This window comes from Anastrepha ludens, chromosome 2 (genome assembly GCF_028408465.1).
Source record: "Anastrepha ludens isolate Willacy chromosome 2, idAnaLude1.1, whole genome shotgun sequence".
Classification (NCBI taxonomy): domain Eukaryota; kingdom Metazoa; phylum Arthropoda; class Insecta; order Diptera; family Tephritidae; genus Anastrepha; species Anastrepha ludens.
This window is the reverse complement of record NC_071498.1, coordinates 80,399,451-80,420,173: the sequence shown is the minus strand read 5'-3', so window position 1 is coordinate 80,420,173 and position 20,723 is coordinate 80,399,451. Positions and strand designations below refer to the sequence as shown.

Here is a 20,723-nt window from a genome sequence, read left to right as displayed (position 1 = left end):
GTTTTGGTTAAAGAGTTTCAAAAATATTTTTTAAATCAAAAGAAAGAAAAAGAGAAAATAATGCTTGTTTAGGTTTTTGGGTTATAAAATCTGCTTAAATAACTAAATTTTAGTGCCGATGTTTGAAAGCAAATTTGCGCTCATATTATAAGGAAATTTAAATTAACCAAAGACATACCTATAATAATAAATTGATACTCAAAAAAGTACAATAAATGAACAAAATTCAAATAAAAAAAATAACTACCTTCGATGGATTGGCATAAAACGTATAATCATACATAATTATACTCCATGAATAGAAGTTAATAAGAAAAACCTAAAACTAATATGTTTCAAAAAACAAAACCGATAATATATAAACAAAAGTTTTGCAATGATTAAATACAAAGACACGTATGTATATGCAGGCGTATAGGGATGGATATATTTATATGTATACCATGGGGTGCAGGAGTTTACACTGGGCTCTGCAAAATACAATACAATAATAAATTCGTCCAGTATACATTTAGCTATGTAATCATGCAATATACAAACACAAACACAGTATTGCGGTTAAATGATAGTAAAATTATTATTAATTTATTTTAGATTAGCACACAATGGATAAAATAATAATTTAAAATATTCGTCCTTATTAATGGCGGAAGATTAAATATTTAGAAAATATCATCAACAATTTTATTATATCCGGTTAAAGAGGGCCAATACAATGTGAAAATCATAATTTACCGCATAAATTTGCAAACACACACAAACATTTACTTACCTTTCAGCAGCAACTTAATACAATTTTTACTTTTTTAAGTAAAGCTGAGCAAATCATTTAAACTTCCTAATTAAAATTTTAATCTAAATTACTGCTAATAAAAGTGTTTAAGCGATTTTTAACTAAACGGGATATCGCAAGTTGTGCTGTAATGTAAATCATAAGAATATCAAACACGAGAGGATAGTGGGGTTTAAATTACAACGAGCGAGACTATTAAGGGGGGCCTCTACTGTAAAACTTAAAAAAAATCGATTTTTTACTTTTTGTTGAAACATACTCAGAAACAACTCCAGAATGTTCCATGAAAATCTTAAAAAGAAATCTTGAATAGTTTTCAAGTTATAAAAGTTTTAGCAAAGCAGGTATAAACTGAGCGCTCGAGCGGTTTACGGTCATATGCTGTAAGTATGAAAAATTGTGTAAGCGTGTTTTTCTCGAAACCACGTTTTCAAAATTGCCCACATCACAGCTCCGTGAAAAATTAACATATCAAGCTCAAACTTTGATAGTATATTTTTAACAATATTTACTAGTTTTTAAAGCTATGGTGGAAAAAAATTTATTATTTATAACCCCTTTTTTAATAACAAAATGACAACAAAAAAATGTCGATTTTTTAAAAAACTTCAAAAATTTTACAAAAAAATTTTTTTTTTTTGCAAGTAATAGGCTTAACAACTAAAAATAATGATATATAATAAAAAAAAATTGGTTTTTTTCATCTCAGATTTTTTTTAAATGCGCGACAGTGTGGGCAGATTTCAAAAGGCGTTTCGGGGGAGCGGCTGTACAGCTGCCATTTTGAAATGAAAATAAATTTAAAAAATTTTGTTGTACACTCAAGACCTGTGTTTATGTAACCCTAAACTTTTTTTTACTAATTAAATTAATACAAGTATGAAAACAAAATCCATGAAAATTTGATTTTTACAGTAGAATCCCCCCTTAAGGCAACGGCACTCCTCACTACTTTATGTGGAAAACTATGTGGTGATACAACAACGATAACAAATACAAGTTTGAAAAATATAACGAAACGAACTATATCCTAAAATTGAGAGAAAAAAGTGCTTGATTTGCTATAATACGAAAGATAGAATGGGCCATCTAACGTTTGAAACTTGAACTACGGATTGCTTTTTGATTGCTTATTGAAACAGAAAGTTAGGTTAACATCCGCAGTTTACGAAATGAAACGATTTACGCTGGAACAAAATGGTGAGCCACCTTCAGAAAATCATTTCTACCGAGAATCCATTACCTCCGGTGAAGCTCATTCCCTTCTCGGAAGATACGTTAATAAGCAAATCTGCCGAATCTGGTGCACCAAAAACTCGTATGTGACTTTTCAGAAGACAATGCAGCGAATATCGTTTTATTAGCCCTTTTCCTGATGTGCTTCGGTCACCAAGCATCTCCGATTTGACTATGTAAGATTATCATTTGTGGGGTGTCATTAAGGATAAATATTGGGCGAATGGGCGCCGTCAACAATGAATTTGGTGCAGCCAGCAATGAAATACAGCTCCATACTGTCGAAAATGTGCAAAAAAAACGTGGTTAGCCATATCGGTTACTGCAAGGCCAGCCGTGGAAGTCGTTTGAATGAAATAGTGTTCCATAATTAACCGGAAAGATTATACATCCAAAAACAACAAAACAACAAGATTATGCAACAAAAACCAGCTTAATGGGGAAAAAACAACTCGTTTCTTACTTAAAACTATTATAAATTTCTAACGATAGTTGGCCCACACTCTACTTTGTGCAGAAATATTGTTGGGCGTAATTTTTTATTTTATAATCTGGTAAAGTATCATAGAATTTAGTTTTGGAATATGATATTTGATTACTTTTTCCAATAAATCTGGCTGTAAGACGTCAATTATGGCTTGAATATTGCAATGAATCGATTGTTAAGCGAGTTGTATGGCAAGATGCGCCGTCTTGTTGGAACTAAATATCGTTGTCGTTTTTAGAAACCAAAATTCAGTCAGCATGGCTCGATAGCGTAACGGCAGCTCTTTCATCATTTCGAAAGAAATAAGGAGCGATAATGCCACCAGTGCTCTATGAACTTCCCCAATAGATTTATTTATTTTTAATTACTTTATTTTTTTTTTTGCTTTCAAAGTAAATTTCCACAATTTGAAGACGTTGTTTGGGCGCAAAATGATTCAGGATGACTGCCAAACCTTAAAAGGAGCAGAAATATTCATGTCAAACCATATTTATGGATATCGATAGTTCTCATGCAGCTAACAAAACACCCGATACTTGTATATATCTATACCAATTTATACATATTCCCATATATTGTTTGTATGCACTTGTGCATAACACATCAACTAATTTTAGTCCTTAAGTAACACCATGGGGTCATTTTTACCCATGCGAATAAAAACCTAAAGATATTTTTTCTGACAATAATAGCGGCATCTTATTTAAAGCAATTTATCTAGTACAACATTGTTTTTTTTTTTAACTAAACTGTAAATTGGTAAGTTCCCTAACACATAAAAACTACAAAAATGTTTTTTTATATTCGTAATCATGGGTTATTTTTCACAACAGGGAAATAAGGATGCTATTCAAGGGTTAAATCCTTATAATCAATAATACTGTAATGCCTTTCATTCACTAACTCTTTCACTATTGTACTTACCTTTCGTGCAGTATTAAAATAAAAAAATCTTAAATTTGTTTAGCAAATTATGCTTTCACATTGGCAGATGTTTCAAAAACACAAACCAAATTAGTGTTTGGTACAATTACGAATGTATTCATTCAATTCGTAAACATGTGTGTGGATACTAAAGTGCAAAAAAGCATTATGACAAGTTAATTAAATGACAGCAAGTAACTTAAATTTTGTCTAATGGAATTATTTGACTATTAAGTTCAAGCAACTGATCTACTATAAACAAGTTCGCAATTAAGTACAAGTAGCTTGGCATGATAATATTTGCAAACCACCATGGCAGACCAACAATTAAATTTATATCTTCCCATCATAGATTGCAAATGCCACGATGCCAGGTTGTTTGTACTAAATTGTAAATTTTCCTTATATATATGTAACTTCTAAGCTGTCAACAACTGTCAACGGCAACGTATTTTATTATGGAATTTCTCAAATTTTGTGTTCTGAAAAATGAGTATGTAGGTACACTGAATGGCGTAATGATGATTAACAACAATAATTATATTTGACTATCGACCAATGCATATTATATGTATCGTATTTAATACAAATCAGTTACAGACACACAATTAATATAAATTAAAGCAGATAAACTGAAAATCAAACCTTCTTTTTACATACCTGTGTTTCTGAAGAAGCATCTGTGGGTGGGTTTGTGGCCGTGGTGGGTGCCGGTTTGAATGGTTGCGCGGCATCGCCGTTGGCTGGCATCGCTTCTGCTGCCGCGTCACCTAAAGGAATAGAGTTGGCACGCCTGGGAGCTGGTACTGGCTGTCCCGTAATCTTATCGATTTGTTGCGGCTGGGGTTGTTTTGAGGACGTCATCGTTGCCGCAGTCGTAAAACCATTTGTTTTCGGCACAATATTACCATCTGCAGTTCCGGCTGTTATTGTTGCTGCTGTTGCGTTGGGTATCGCGGCATTTTTATGTGTCTCATATGCCGACGGTTGGGTGGTGTAGTTGAATTGTTGTTGGGTTGGTTGTTGTTGTGCCAGTACTGGAGTCGGTTGCAAATTACTTTGTGCCTGCTCTGTTATTATGTCTCCAATGGAACGATTGAAGTTGGCTGCAGTGAGAAAAATAATCAAAAAAATTTCAAATTCTAATTTCACACAGAAAGGAAGAGTGAAGTTTTTATTTCGACTGTTTGGATTTTCCACAAACCTGGCCGATTTGCGAGATATCCGGAAGGGCTAAGCGAGTTCAATACAGCGGGACTGCGTGGGCTTAACGGCGCCTCCAGAGGTCCACGGTATTCGCGCTGCAAAACCAAGCGCACAAATCGCTGCGGCTCTGTGAGACATTGTACCGCCGCGTCGTGGCATGCGTTCGTCATGTCATTTCCATTAATCTGTAAATACAAATCACACAACCATGAAGCACTCAAAATACACAAACATTTCGCACGCACAGGATGTGGTAATGACAACCACTACAAATTGGAAACATCGATGAGTAATTGCGAAATTCGCTTTGAATGTTCGAAAATGTGAGCATAAGTATACACAAATGCACACACTTGCAAACATACATAGATGAGTACATGAGTACGAAAATGATTACAGGATATGGAAGTGAAGAGTATTGTTGTTGCGGTAGAGATTTAATGAACTTACAGCCATCACACGGTCGCCAACCATTATTTTACCGTCACGCTGCGCCAAACCACCTTCAGTTAGGCGTGAAATGAAAATTCCATCGCAGCCATCCTTAAACGGTGGCGAGCCTTTTCCACCGGCAATGCTGAAGCCCAAACCCTGTCCGATTTGATCGCGAATTAAAGTCGTGTGCAATTGAAGATAGCTCAAGGGGGCATCCTGCGTCAACTACAAAAGTCCACAAGGAGAAAACAAATAAATGTCAATTCCAAAGCTAAAATGTATATAAATATTATTTGAATAATAAATGAATCCCACACATGTGCAGGATAAATCAGAGTAAACCGAAATCAACAGGTAGATGAATAATTTTTCTTGCCAAGATGGATAAACTAATATCCTGGTAAAGAATATTTTAATAAAGAAAATATGTTACTGATGATATTAAGAAATATCAAACTCATCACACTAGGGGCGTGAATTCTTGATTAAAAACAAAAAAGTGATAAATTTTCAAAAATTTCTGCATCATGAAATTTGCTTTAATTCTCCTCAAACAGAACCAAATACACATGTACATAACTGTTATCATCAAATTCTCTAAAATATCTTTTACATGCAAATAACACCGTGCAATAAAAATCAACTTTTTTTTGTAACCAGGAAATAATTCATGTGCACATGTAACTTTAGATTTTGCATAGTACTCGTAATGCTCAGTTTATCGTTTTCTCATCAACTCAATTTTTAAGAGGCTTTAAAGTTATAAAGCGCTAAATTGCAAAAATGGCCCTAAATACTTATAATCACGATGTTAGTATAAATATCAGACGAAAGAAGAATATCCAGGTATTGAAATTTTTTTTTTTTACTTTTCGCTAGAACAATTAAATACTATTTATAGTACTCATTGCGTATACTTTATTTCGTCGGAGAGAAGTTCAACTATTCATCTAGATAGGAAGAAGATAAGTTGATATAGACCGAACGATGACTGAGTTATGGTTGTGTTAACAGCTTATTGCTGCTGATGGGGTTCATCAGGTTGTTAATGTTGTTGTTGTTACTGTAACAGTTCACTAAGTAGTTCCTGTAACAGTTCAGTGCGATGTAGTCACCGAGCATCATTGTCTAACTCGTCTAACGGTAGGCCCAAGAGTTGTCCTATTTCGACAGGTTGGGTCCAGAGGGAGAGGGGTGTAAAGCAAGGAGGGCATGTGAATAGGTGATTAGTACCTTACGGGGGCATATGTATGTCGGCATATATTGAGTATGTCGGGGTCGAGTTTAACCTGCTACAATATCCGGAATGCAATTGCGCCAAGATGACGCGAATCCCACGAGGCAGTTGAAGTGGTGACTTCCAGACCATAATTGAGCTAAAGTTACACGGGCCTCACGAGACAGCTGAAGCTCTTCGTCTGCAATGGATGGTGGTTGACCTCCGTCAGTAAACTATGACAGACTCCCCAGTAAACTAGCACTGTCTAGTACGCAGAATCTCACCCGTCACCAATCAGATTGTTAATATCAAGATATGTTATATCAGCATGCATAGCAAAGAAATAAGAGCCAATATGAAGGTGCTGAGATGATTCCACCTCATTCTCCATACGGCTAATGCAAAAAGGACTCGAAGTAATGCCGAGTCAGACAGGATGCATACGCGGAGTGTCCTGTAAGGATGTCCACGAAATTCGAGAGCTAAGAGAGTGAGTATAAGTATTTAAAGCTATTTTGTTAAATTTAGTCTTTCAAACTGTAAAGTTCTTAAGAAAATTTAATTGAGCAGACGATGAAAAACTGAGCATGCAGCATCACTATATAGAATCTATAGTTTCACGTGCATATGAAATTTATTCTGGATAACTTTTACCGTCGCATGGTGTAATATTTTCCGAAAATACCATAAATATTATTTTGATCTCTACTTCCATTTGAGTTCAATTTGCAAAACCATTTTTCATGAATTTCCCTTAAAATTCAACTGCATAACTGGCCGACACCCCCTCAAACCGACCTTGCCATTTTCCAAAATGCCATTTGTTGTTGCAACCCCAACGTGTTGCGGTTGTAGCTGCTGCTGCTGCTGTTGCTGTGATAAATTTGCCGCATTTGTTGCTCCTGCTGTTCCCGTAAGCGTTGACGGTGTGGTAAATACATTTGCTTGATAACTGTTGAAATTTGTAACAGGTTGTTGTTGTTGCTGTTGCTGTTCTGGAATAATTTCAATTGGTGCCGGAATGAATTTTTCATGTTGCTGCGTAAATTGTTGCTGTTGCGCTGGCAATGGCCGTGTTTCCACCGAAATCTGGAAGTGAAGAAAATTTAATTTGCAAATATTACAATAATAAGTGCACATTTTCCTACAGTAAATTAAAATGAAAATCAATTTGCAGCATGCATTAAAGGCCAATTCAAATTTTTGCCCAATGTTAATTGCATGTTTAACGACACAATTAACCACAGAAAGCATTTAAATACTCTTAACACAAGCAATTCTCCCACCCACCTGTGAGACAGAGCCATCTTCGCTAAATACCGGATGTCCAATAAGGCGGGTCACCTCGCGTTCTACCACCAGCACCAACACGGCTCCGCAGGCTTTCAATACCTGTACAGCCTGATAGTGATCGGCGTCGATCACAGAAATACCATTCACTTTTAGTACTTTATCGCCAACTTTCAAGCCAGCCAAATCCGCTGGGCCACCTTCGGTCACACGTGATATGAAAATGCCCTCATCGTCGCCTTTGAAGGGTGTTGAGCCTCTCCCGCCCGCTATACTCAGGCCAAGTCCAGCAGTGGTGCGTTCAATATGAATTTCATACTGTTCGAGACGTAGCTCCGTCAGCCCATCAACCGCATCTGAAAAAAGTGATAACAAAAAGAAGGTATACATTAAATGTATGAATGGCAGCTCATTGAAGAAAGCAAAAGCTAATAAAGTAAATTTAAAAAGTGATCGCCCGTCCGCATTGTTAGATGCAAATAAAATCATATTACATTCTCTTACGCTTTTAATATATTACATATTTCACATGTGGACATAATGGTTTGAGTTTTCATTTGGTCTAGACTACGTTACTTTCTGTGATTTTGTTTAATGTATGCAACTTAAGTCTGTCTTTGAAGGCAAAATGTTCATACTAAAATGTTTAAAATGTAAGTCACGATTTGTTATTACCTAGAAAACGTTTCTTTTACCCACAAGGTGTATGACGTAAACACCTCATCTCAGTTACGTAGAGCATTAAATATTTGGTTAAGATTTCAGCTGCTCACCCAGCTGAGCCAACAGCTGATACGAGTATTTCCGCTGCGCATAATCATCATTATGGCTATCACTACATTTGCCACAATCAGCATTCTTACCATATTGTCTAGGTCGCTCCAAGTCTCCAGCGTACGTTGTTACGATTCTAACACGTTTGTCCTTGCGTTTCAGCGAATTACTTGGGCTGCGATTCGAAGACGCGAGTGAACTGCGTAAACTCATATTGGCCGGACTGCTACGACCGCTGGTACTAACCAGCGAACCCGAACGCCTTGAGTGAGGAAATGTGTTATCGCCCTCTTTAATTTTTAACTTAATGTTGAACATTTTGACGCTTATGTCCGTACGTTCGTATGTATGCAAATAAAAAATCCGCTTATACGCTTCACGTATTCGATATAAATAATATTTCTGCTCTTTTATATTTATTTATGCACTCGTACATATAACAGATTTTGTGTAAACGGATACAAAGACCCGTCGCCTATCTAATGCATCATCATTCTGTAAAGAGCTTTTATCAATTTTATTATTTTGTGCAATTTCATCGAATCATCCTCGGCAATAGAGGAAACAGTTGCAGCCAAAATGGGAAGCTGAAGGAAAGTATGCGTACGCAATTTTATAAAATCACAAGCACTAGAGCAAGATTTCAGAAACAGAAACAGATGCAGAACTAGAAATGCAGTGAAAGCGCTGGAGTGAAGGCGGAAGCAGCAATAACAGCGCACAGGGCAAAAATACATGCACACGGGCATACACACAGACATTCATATATACAAATATAAGTGCAGCGAGCATAAAGTAAAAGTCGCAGGCTCTTTACAAAATACATATTTGCTTATTGGATTTTAATGTGTTCAATTGCATCGATAATAGCTTTTGAAAGTAACTACACAATTCTTCGCTCAAATCGGCAAGCAAAAATAAAAGACTAAAGCTTCTTTCTCTATGGTAAGAGCAATAAATCTCTTCCTCTTGTATTATACGCGTAGTTTTAATGCACAAAATTGAATTTGCGAAATAGTGAACTAAACTTTAGTTGTGCGGCATTAATTTTAAAGTCGATTCAAAGCAACGCCTGAAATATTGAGAAATTAGGCTATACATACTATATAAGCGAAAAATCGTTTTATTAAAGCAATGAAAAGATTATAATTTTCAATTTTAAGGAACAACAAACGCGTACACTTGAGTTATTTCAAAATTGTAATAAAAACACTGGAAGGAAATATGAAATTTGGTACCAGCTAAACCCCAGAAATACCCTAATACAATTGAGTCTCTCGCACGCTGCACCAGAATGGGTTGGTGCGTAAATACCTGCGGTTCGCAATCTCGCACGTTCGCAACCTCGGGTATGAAACACCAAATCATTGAAGTTTTCTCTAATAGCCTGCCCTCAGCAGGCAACGACAAAACTCTGAGTATATTACTCCCATGAAAAAAGTTCCGCGGCATAAAACTGTCGGTCCTGCATTTGTGGAAAAACTTCAAGACGCTTACCACAATTAAGAGGAGGAGCTCGACTAAATACCCAATAAAGGGTGTAAGTGCCAATTATTATTATTATTATTATTATGAGTTGAATCTCCCTCCAATAAATGCAGCCATCTCATAGAGATATAATATATTATCTTTATTATACATTATTAACTTTTTGGTTGCGGTTTTCAGAACGTTTAAACTTTTTGATGATTTACAAAGATATAATACAGATTTTTTAATGAAATTTTTATTTTTGTTTGTACTGATTTTATTTTAAATGAAATATGTAAATTTTTGCGTTGCCGACCAGTTTTCACAATCCATTCTTCCCAAAACTCTTTTCCCAATGCTTACTTTTCCCAAAGGCAAATGTTCCCAAATGTTTTCATCCAAACTGTTTTCCCCAAGACTTTTTCCCCAAATACATTTTTTTCCAAAGAGCAAAAAATTATTTATTAATGATATAAAAATTATAAAATGTGTAAAAATTCTTTAGATGCTGATATTGTGTCCAAGGAGTCGAAGATACTCAGAAATTTCGCTCCCTTTGTAATATTCATATTGAGCCACTCTACTTCTCATTCTCATCTTTGATTGTAACCATTTCTTTTTTGGAGCTGCTTTTACTTTTTGTCCCAGGTCTAATTGTCTTAAAATTGTTTCTGTGTCACACTGCTCTTTCAGAAACTCTTGAAGAAGATAGTAGAATGATGGATGGTTTTTTCCAACCATAAGTTGAAATCTGTTATGCCACCCCTCGCTTATATTGTTAGTACGGTGTTGATTGTTAAGCGTAGCTTCGTACGTGTTCCATAAAACAGGCAAGAACCGTGAAGGAACCCCAAAACAAGTTTGGGAAAAATAGGATTTTAATTGAATTGGGAAAATGGTTTAGGGACAATTGGTTTGGGAGTTATTTTATTGGGAACAAAAGTTTTGGGAAAAATGACTTTTGGGAAAAATGGATTGGGAAAAGTGTACGGTAACCAAATTTTTGTTTAAGAAATTATCAGAAGAGCAAACTGGAGCAAATTTGAAAAAAACGGAGAACGCTGGTGAATTTCGAAAGAACCAATTAAGAAAGATCAAATGAAAAAAACAAAAAATCCGAGCATTTTCTTTAATCCGTCTAATAAATGGAACTTTTCGTTATTTGCAATCATCTTTGGGACATTTTGATTGCGTTTCGAGAGATTCGACTGTACCAGAAATTCCTTACTTACTGGGTTAATAATAATATGGCGGCACATGCATCCGTTTTCCTGTGAACTTTCGTATATACTTTTTGCTGCTATTTTCCAACAAATATTTTTCATTTACAAATGTTCTGTGTTTTTGTCTTTCATGTAAATGGAATTGCACAGTTCCTTACTGTTTAAATTAATTCAAATTTATCTTAAGTAAATCTGAAAAACATTTATGTAGGCATTAGACCTAAAACTGCTGATAAAGGGGCATATATTTAGTGCTTTGTTTCCTAATTAAAGTTTAGTACTGTAGTGCGGAATAGGTGTCCGTGCTACGATGAGAAACTGGAATCGTTCTACACGGCGAAAAGTCTTAAAAAGATAATTAAGTGGTTTGGATACAAAAAAAACACCACTGATTCTGTTACGGGTATTGAGCAGTGATGGTGATTACCTCGGGCAGGGTTTCAGGATTACTTCCGAACCTGTACATGTATCTACTGGAACCATCATGGAAGTAATGACTACAATGGATAAAGACTAGTTGCTTCGTACATGTCAGCGCCTCAGGTCTCGGCTGGAGCAGGTTATAAGAGCTGATGGAAGTTTCAGCTATGTATGACATGTATACTCTTATTATACCAAGATGCGTATCTCGGTTATGAAGGAGTAAAAGTCGTTATGTATAAAGGTTATCTTCTTGAGGAAAGTTTGATTACAACGACTAAACAAACTTTTTGACTTAACTTTTTCGTGCAAGTGTGTAGGCCAAGATTTTTACAAAAAATTTAGCCCAACAAAATTGAACAAAAATTGCGTTATTTTCTCAATTTCGACCAATACTTGAAACAGAAACATCTAGAAGTCGATATGTTGGTTCCAGCCTGTGTGTAGCCCGATTATACGGACGAAAACTATTAAGTGATATTTTTACTCAAACTGATAGAAAAAGTTTTTAAAGGGTGTTCGCTCTTCGGCAGAGAGTAGAAAACCCGCTACTAGATTAATAAACAAATATGAAACTGTAGAGAAAAGTTAAGTTAATCATTTAACGTATCAAAGGTGTGTGTCGTACACCGTTTTTATTATTATTTTTACCAGATTATTGGGATAACACAAAACAGTTGAAGATTTATGCATTGAAGACTCTAACGCCTAAATGTCATTCTCACGATAAATTTATTTGTAGTTCCAGTTGTTTTTTTTTTTTTTGTCTTTCTTGCCTAAGAGGATGTAAAGTGGCAAAATTTACGACTTTCAGCATTTCTCTACGTTTGGTCTACGTCAAATATAGCAAACCAAATCAAATAGAATACACACATAGCAGCAACAGTAAGGGCGAATAAATATGCAGTGCCTCTGCAAAATAAAAATAAACAGGTAAAGAAGGTCAAATTTCATCCGCGCACGTGTTATAATTATATATACAAGGTGGGCCATATAGCGTTTGCTTTTTGAACCACCTATTTTTTTGAGAATGGTAACACAAATGACATGTCAAATATGTTCATAATTTACTTAAAGATTTGACATTTACGAAATGGGACGCTATACACTTGAACAAAATTGGGAAATATTGAAAACCTATTTGTCACACTGCCAAAGTTACACTCGAACTTTTGGCTACCGTTTTTGAAAACCGAGTAATCAGCCGAAATTCCGATATCAATTGGCCGCCTCGGAGCTGTGATTTAAGCTCGTTGGACTATTTTTTGTGCGGAGCCGTTAAGGAAAAATCCTATGCGAACCATCCAGAGACGATTAATGCTTTAAAACACGAAATCGAAGTTGCCATTCATGAAATTGGAGCCCAAGCAATCGAAAATGTGCTTAAAAATTGGGTTAATCGAATGGCCTACTGTAATGCCAGTCGTGGCAGTCATTCGATACTATTTTTCATTCATAAATGACAATGTTCAATCTTCAAAATAAAAAAAAAGTTTGAAAAAATATTTGTTAGTTTTTTTTTTTTTTATATCCGATTCAAAAAGCAAATTTTACATGGCCCACCCTATATAGGTATATAATTGCAGCTTACACCCTTTGATGGGTATTTCTCCCTATTACAATTGGAGGGACCTACAGTTTTACGCCACTTCCGAACGACAGATTATTTTTTATGAAGAGCTTTTTTATGGCAGAAATACACAGAGATTTGCCATTGCCTGCCGAAGAGCGACCGCTATTAGAAAAGACCTTTTCTATCATTTGATGTTTTACGTCCCATTCGACTACGGCTGGCCCCGCCCACATCTTAGTAAAATTTAATCTGGGCTGGTGTAAATTTTTGGAATCAAACCATCTTATAAATAATGAGATCTATAGCTTGTAATATCAGACGGACGGACGGAAATTTAGTCTTAACATATAGAAAAAAGGCGTATTTACTGTCCGATCTCAATAATAATGATGTCGGATATAAATGAAGAGGGGAGCAATTAATGCGAGTTCTACCAAAACGTGAAGTGGAACCGTGTTTTGCTTTTTTTTTTGTAATTTTCTTGCATCGTATTTATTTTCGTAAGTTCATTACACATAAAAGATTTAAGTAATTTTGTTTCGGTTGTAACAGAGATATTACGCTTTCCCCTTTCTTTTATGATTTCGTCCTCTTTTTTACGATTTCGTCCATTTTTAACACCAAACTACCTTGAAGGAAGAGTAACAGTGAAAGAGTGTGCCAAGTTTTATTGAAATATATTAAATTTTACTCAGATTTCCTCTGAAATATATCTCGTTTCGTTTATCCTGTTACATACAACGGTTATGTGAACCAAATTAAAATACTCTTGGGCACAAGTGCGCGGGTATAAAAATTTAGAGCTGTTGCACTGGGCGAAATTGAAATAATTTCTTATCTTAAATTTTCATGCAAAAATTTCTCCATCACTGTGTTATGGTTTGGTAACCAATAAAACCAGCAAATATTTTTGAGTAAACCACATAAATCCCAAACAAATTTCTACGCCAGACATGCCAATCATCTTGCAATTGTGTGGAGTGGACGCCACTGAAGCGTGAATAAAGATGATCATAAATTTCGAATCAAACGACTAAACAAAGCAGCATATTGGCACGGAAATCCGATTGGCTTTTACAAGGACATCCAAGTTGAAATCTCTTTCATTTATTTTAGATTCAAATTCTATACATATTTTGAACAGAAGTTTATTATCTGTTGATTGGCATTTGTAGTAGGGAATCTACTACTTGTATGATAAATGATAAATTACGCGACATATAAGCATAGTTGGGGCTCTATATATCTATCCGTCGACGTTGGGTGCATTTTACTATTTGCAATCTTTTCTCTTACAACAGCCTTATGTGCAATTGAACGGCCAGAACGAGCGAAAAACACTGCCAAAAAGGAACACAGGCTTGACAAACCCTGTACAGCAACCACTCCTCTCCAGGATACAACAACGTAAGCAAAGCTAGGTCTGCCCAACAAGAGAATCCCAATAATCGAAATATGATGATGAGAAGCAAATTGTAAGTTTTATTTATGCGGCATTACCAGCCAGTCAAGCATTGAATGAACTTGGACAGCCGGTCAGTATCTTCACATGGCGTACATGCAGATGCCATTTGAATGTGGCAGAGTTCAAAGTTTTGTAGTGTTAGCTAATTGGTAAGATACTTTAGTCTTCATAGATTTCTGTGAGGATAATTTAATTTAATAAGTGCAACTAAAATCATTATAAAAAATTATATTACAATGTCGTAGAAAAAAAAATTCAATTACTTGCAAGGGCAGTTAGAAGAAAAATGAATAATTAATTTTAGTCATGGATACATATTTTATGCATATTTTCTTCAGTTCAATGACCTAAGGGTTGCCCTTTTCTGGTAGATAGTAGAAAAGTGGAAATACTATTAAAGGTTAATCATCTATGACTTTTGCATTTGCCGATTACCAATTGTGTTTTCTGTTAATTAGCTGTAAGAATTACTTATGTAAGAATGTATTTGTGTGCGCCAGTAATTGAACTTCAATTAACCGCATACCGAGACGATAAAATCAATCGTTATTGATGGCAACGAAATAATAGCAGTTTTCGATTCACCACTTTCCTGCTGGCTATGCTTGGGTTCTGCTCGCATGATGAAAAATTTGCATGTGAAAGCAACAAGTTATTGAGCACTAGCGAGCATGGTTTTACCTCATAAAACTGGTGTAATGAACAATTTTCAGTGCTGCTAACTCTTTTTTCTGATATCAGGCAAGTTTCAATACGAATACTCCCAAACAAATACAGCTATTTTCCAACGTGTGTTTATTTATGCCAGTTGCATTATCTATTCGACACTCGCTAACGCACGGTGAATCGCAAATGGTTAGTACCTAGCCCTTTGATTCATTTAATTCGTAGGTTTGATTTTTTTACGACATTTTTGCGCGTAACAAAAATATGTTGTGAAATGATGTATAAAGTAACGCAAGGGTTTAAAGCTGTCGTTGATAAACACATAGAACCGAATAAAATAAAGCAAAAATGTGTTATAAATAATTTTATGAAGATAGCATGTATGTATAGTATATAAGTACAGGGTGTTCCACCTATACTTGACGCATGACAACTATTAATAATTTTGTGAAAAAAGCATCAGTTTTGACTCCACCGGTTAAAACTTCAATTTATTGGTTTAATAAACGAAAATAATATCGAGAAAATGGTCATCATTTCCGGTGACGTGATTTTTCTGCAGCTTTCATAACATTCTGGCGCATTTCTAAGGTTATGGCCTCGATTTCCCCGCGAATATTGATCTTCAGAGAGCCGAGCGTTTGAGGTTTATTAGCGTACACCTTTCCCTTTATGTAGCCTCACAGTCAAAAAATCCGGCGCTATCTAAAAGCGAGAAGAAAGCCAGTCGAACTAGCAGTTTTTTGGAGATGAGCCGCCGCGGAAACATTGTCTTGAATAAATTCAGCGTCTACCGCCCCGTATATGAGTGCACACTGTGCTCCAATTGATTTTCCTCGATGAAAGAACGCAAAAATTCTGTTATCATGGAGTTATATCTGTCACCATTAACAGTTAGACTACGGCCTCGAAGACCCGATAATGTTCGTAGCGCACACACCGCACCAAACCGAGACTTTAACATCATGCCCCTAAACCGACAATTTCGTCTATTTACCTCTCCGCTGAGAGTAAAATATGTCCGCTCATGACGCTGAGTTAAGATATTCGATAAGTTATTTTCATGGTTCAAGGTTAAAATATACTGCGCAGACGTGTCTAAAGCGCTATAGAAATAACAATTCGAGGAACACATGACGAAGTTATTCAAAATTGTATTGATCTTATATGGATCGTTATTCCTAGCATTTTAATACGAATAGATTTAAGGATATATAAATTACAAAACAATGGAAGTGAAGACAGAGTAAAATCTGGATGAAAGCATCGTAAAAGTAAATATTGCACATTTTAATGTTGATAAGGAAGCCATAAAGACACTCAATAGAAAATAATAGATAAAGCTGCCTAAGTACAAGATATTATTTTGTCCTTATCGATAGGTAAATGCGATTGTAAGAAACAGAACCTGCTGTTTATTATATAATATTGTATAATATTTTGCGCCTTTATTTCTGTAGTTGCAAAGTGTTTATTTACCAACATTTTTTTTTTTTCGATGCAATAAATTGATTTGATGCAACGATTCTTTCACTTTTTCCCTCGAATTCGAACTTCTTTACATCAAGGAAAGAAATAGCTAAGTTATGAATGCAATGTGAAGTATATGAAAACTGAATATCACTTTGCAAACCAAACCAGCAGAAAAACAAATAAGGTGATGAGCAAATTCAATTAGGTATTAGTACATCGTATACATACACACATACCTCCATGCATTTCACACACAAAATTGAATAAAAAATGGAATAAAATTGTATGAGAATATCTACTCTAATGAAGTAGAAACCCTGTGGAAACAGGAAGCATTAAAAGCTAATTGTGATGCACCAAACTTAAAAATATTGCTCACCAAAATTCATTTAGCGCTAAAGCGTAAATTAAAACCAACATTAAGTTGGTTAAGGACTGAGAGTTTGCACATCATTTACAACCGAGAAAGTTTAAAGAAAGGAAGAAAGTGAAAGGAACTCTTCCATGTTTACCGAATAGTTCAAGTGCAAAATTTATACGTCTGAATATAAAAAGTATTAAATCTCGATGCTTGTGTGTTTGACGTGAAATTCCAAACTCACTTTTCAACACCAAAGTTTACCGCTTAGCGGCTCGCAAAACATGATTAATCGTCCCAAATCTGTGCGAATTTCATTTGACAAATGGCACAATAAACCGCTAAAACCATTGAAACCGTTGAAACAAACAAAGACTTTTACGCATACAAGTGCAAGAAATCGTGGCCTTAAAAATTAATGAAGAAAGTTTTACTGAAGTAACCCATCAACAAAGCACTAAAACACAAAAAAAAGAAATATTAGGTGATATTCCAAAAAGTGAAATGAGTTGATGAAGCTGAATAAAGCAAAAAAGCAGCAATTAAAAATTAAATAAAAATTTGTCAAAATGCGGCAAGACACCAAAAAGTGGTACGCTTTATAATAACAACATAAATGGCCACATAAACGCAAACGTGTCTGAGTCAATGAATCACAAATGAAATAAAAAAATAAGCAAAATACCAAAGTTCTAAACGTTTCGTCACTATTCGCTGCGCCATGACTAGGTCGGTCGCGCAGCCAATTGGGCTAGTTGACACTCCAAGGGAAAGAATACAAATAAAAAAATTCTTATCTTACAGCAACTACAAAATTCCATAGATAGCGGAAAAACAAAAATAAGAGAAAAATATGTCTATGTATGTTTATATATATGACAAAAATATTGAACGCTTAACAGTAATGAAGCTAAACAAAATCGAAACTAAATGCTGATAAACCTTATTCTCCAGCCACATTAAGAGCTGCGAAATAATTGAATTGGCTAAATGGCGTTGACTCGGTTGAGAGGACTCATCGCTCTGTATAAACATGTGAAAAAGTATGGCACAATCGCAAGCTGATAAGTACTACACTTTATAGAATGGTATACATACAGACATACATACATATAAAATTATAAAAAAACGTGGTATAAAGTATATAAACAGCACTAATGACGAAGAAATATAAACAAAATATACCGATAGATGAAAAGAAAACAAATAGAACGTCCAAATGGGTGCTGGTGTGTGTGTTAACACAATACAACCTTTGTGCAATGACTGCAATGGGTAGTTATTTAGATGAATATCATATACACTTGTAACACATTTATGGGAAGCAGTTTTTGGCATATTTGCTAGAAATTGAGCGAGTTTTGCATAGAAACAATTTATTGCACTCAATCAAAAGCCATATATTCCATCTCTCAAATTCTAAAATTTTTTACTATTCTAATTTTAAACGTTCCTTCATTAATATGACACCCGACAGTGTTGTGCATTTTCTCCATATAAAAACTGTCGTGCAAAATTACAAGGAAAAAAATATTAAATATAAAAAATCATTGGGATTTTTTAGAAACTTCAGAATTGAATTAGCTATAAGAGTGCATATGAAAATATTTCTAAAAATTCTAATTAAAAAAGTAGAATTGGCATGAAAAATTTGAGCAATTTGGCTTAATTTAACATACAATAAAATTTTAAAATTCGATTTATGTAGTTTTTATTACACAAAAATTATAAAAATAAAGAAAACAAATATATTTAAAAAAACGTCAAATTTAGTCAAAATGTTGATGTGATACATTTTGCTGCGAGGTTTGTTTTAATTCAACGGCTATAATTAATCAATTAATTAATTTAAAATTGAAAAATCGGATGTTACAAATATTTGTTTCTGTATACTCTGTGGCACATTGCAAAGTTTTGACTTTTTACTTATTTTTCATAGCATTTCTTTTATAAAATTATAGTTCCGACTACAACAAAAGCCATTTATGCAATTCAAAGTTTCAAACTTTGAAAAAAATTAAAAAAAAATCAAAAAGCGTTATTCAAAATTTCAAATTTTTTAGTCAGAATTTAGAAAAAATATGGCTACCCAGTTATATAGCCCATTGAATTTTGTTATAATATAATGCAAATTGAAAGTTTTTGGCTTAAAAATCAGGCTGATTTTGGATAATTTTTCCCACTGAATGTTGCACATTATCTCCATATAAAAAAATCATTCGTTTTCATCAAAATATCGCGTTCCTAATTAGATGTCCGCGAGTGTATATATAAAATTAAAGCCTCCAAGAAAAAAATGGAGAGCGATAGCTTAATACAGTGGCCACTATAATACAGGGTCAACCAAAGAATTTCTTTTTTTCAATATCTTTTTTTCTGAGTAAGTAATTCACGATATTTTGTTTCAATGGAATCTTGGGTGCATTTCTGGCAGTACACCTTCGAACAAATGGGACCAAATAAGACTGGGAAGCTATTCTCCGGGCGTGGACTTTAAATATTATTGCTCAGCGGAAAAAATCGAAGCCTCCATGAGAAAATATGCGCTATCGAACACCGCTAGGATTTTTAAATTAACTCAATAGTTCCAGTTCGTTATTATTCTACAGTCAGAAATCTTCAATACGAGGCAAACAAACAATTATAAAATCATAAAACATAAAACATTAAAAAAATAGCTTTAGCTTTTATGGTGCGAAAAGTTTCTCCAAAGGAAACGTCCATAACACAAACACATTAATCGCTTAAAACAACCAAGTAAAATAAAGTAAATAATTTTTTTTTTAATAAAATGCTTGTAATTTAGTATTTCGTTTGACATATAGAAAATCACATAAAGATCGTATATTTTCACAGTGCACCGTGAAATTTCTACTACTGAAACTACTCCGCCCACATACATAGACAGTACTTCAGAACCGCTAACAAAATATGTGAAATATTGCACTCGGGTGCCTCTGTATTTTTTGTTTTGACTTAGCATTCAAACGACATTCGAATAACAAAATCTGGCCATGCATACATACGTATGTGTAAGGTGTCTGATAACAACGTTTTTTTTCAGTTCCCCCTGAATTTATTATTGACCTTGTTAATTCACCTGTCCACCGCCATATTATATTTTCGGACTTATGCTACTAGCGTACACGAGTGAATACCTACATGCATACATACAGTTATACGAGCAGTATCAATGTTGCCTTATCAGAGAAATAACAAATAAAATTTTGTAAAATAAAAAAACATAGGTGTATACATATATTTAGGGCAAAACACTTCATCTACAGCGGAAAGTTGATATTGAAAATGTGGTAAATGTGTGTCGATATGATTTCAGATATAATTAAATCGTGACATCATTACCTTGAAAATGAGCAGTGGAATACACAATGCTCTACTGCACAAGTATGCCTCAGGGTAAACATTTTTAAATTCGACCGAAAACCCGGAGCAATTTGCACTAAAAGCGAAAGGGACACTTGAAGTGATTAGCAGTGGAGCCAGAAGTCATCAAAAAAACAAAAGAACAAGAAAAATTCCTGAGTAAGGGATATAAGGTCAGTCAGTAGGTCTACTCTCTAATGCGGTACAAAGGAAAATAAATTGTTTTACAAGAACTATTTGCTGTCTGTATTGAAATAAAACGTTACAAATTTAATTAAGTTTCTGTTAAACTATCAGATCTTCGAAAAATTTAAAACCTATATATTG

The 20,723-nt window shown here is 34.7% G+C and overlaps 1 protein-coding gene across 13 annotated transcripts in view; it reads right to left on the bottom strand.

Moving 5' to 3' along the window:
* Positions 1–20,723, bottom strand: part of LOC128871949 (protein lap4) — a 239,552-nt gene that overhangs the window by 101,614 nt on the left and 117,215 nt on the right. For 11 of the 13 annotated variants that reach the window (XM_054114140.1, XM_054114144.1, XM_054114148.1 and 8 more), the window contains 5 exons: positions 7,591–7,946; positions 7,099–7,389; positions 5,097–5,306; positions 4,645–4,831; positions 4,101–4,546 (listed from right to left, as the gene is read on the bottom strand). In XM_054114140.1, the coding sequence (XP_053970115.1) occupies positions 4,101–4,546; positions 4,645–4,831; positions 5,097–5,306; positions 7,099–7,389; positions 7,591–7,946 (1,490 nt within the window). Of the gene's footprint in view, positions 1–4,100; positions 4,547–4,644; positions 4,832–5,096; positions 5,307–7,098; positions 7,390–7,590; positions 7,947–8,453; positions 8,870–20,723 lie in introns of those variants that run through there. The other 2 variants (XM_054114150.1, XM_054114153.1) reach the window with 1 other exon arrangement.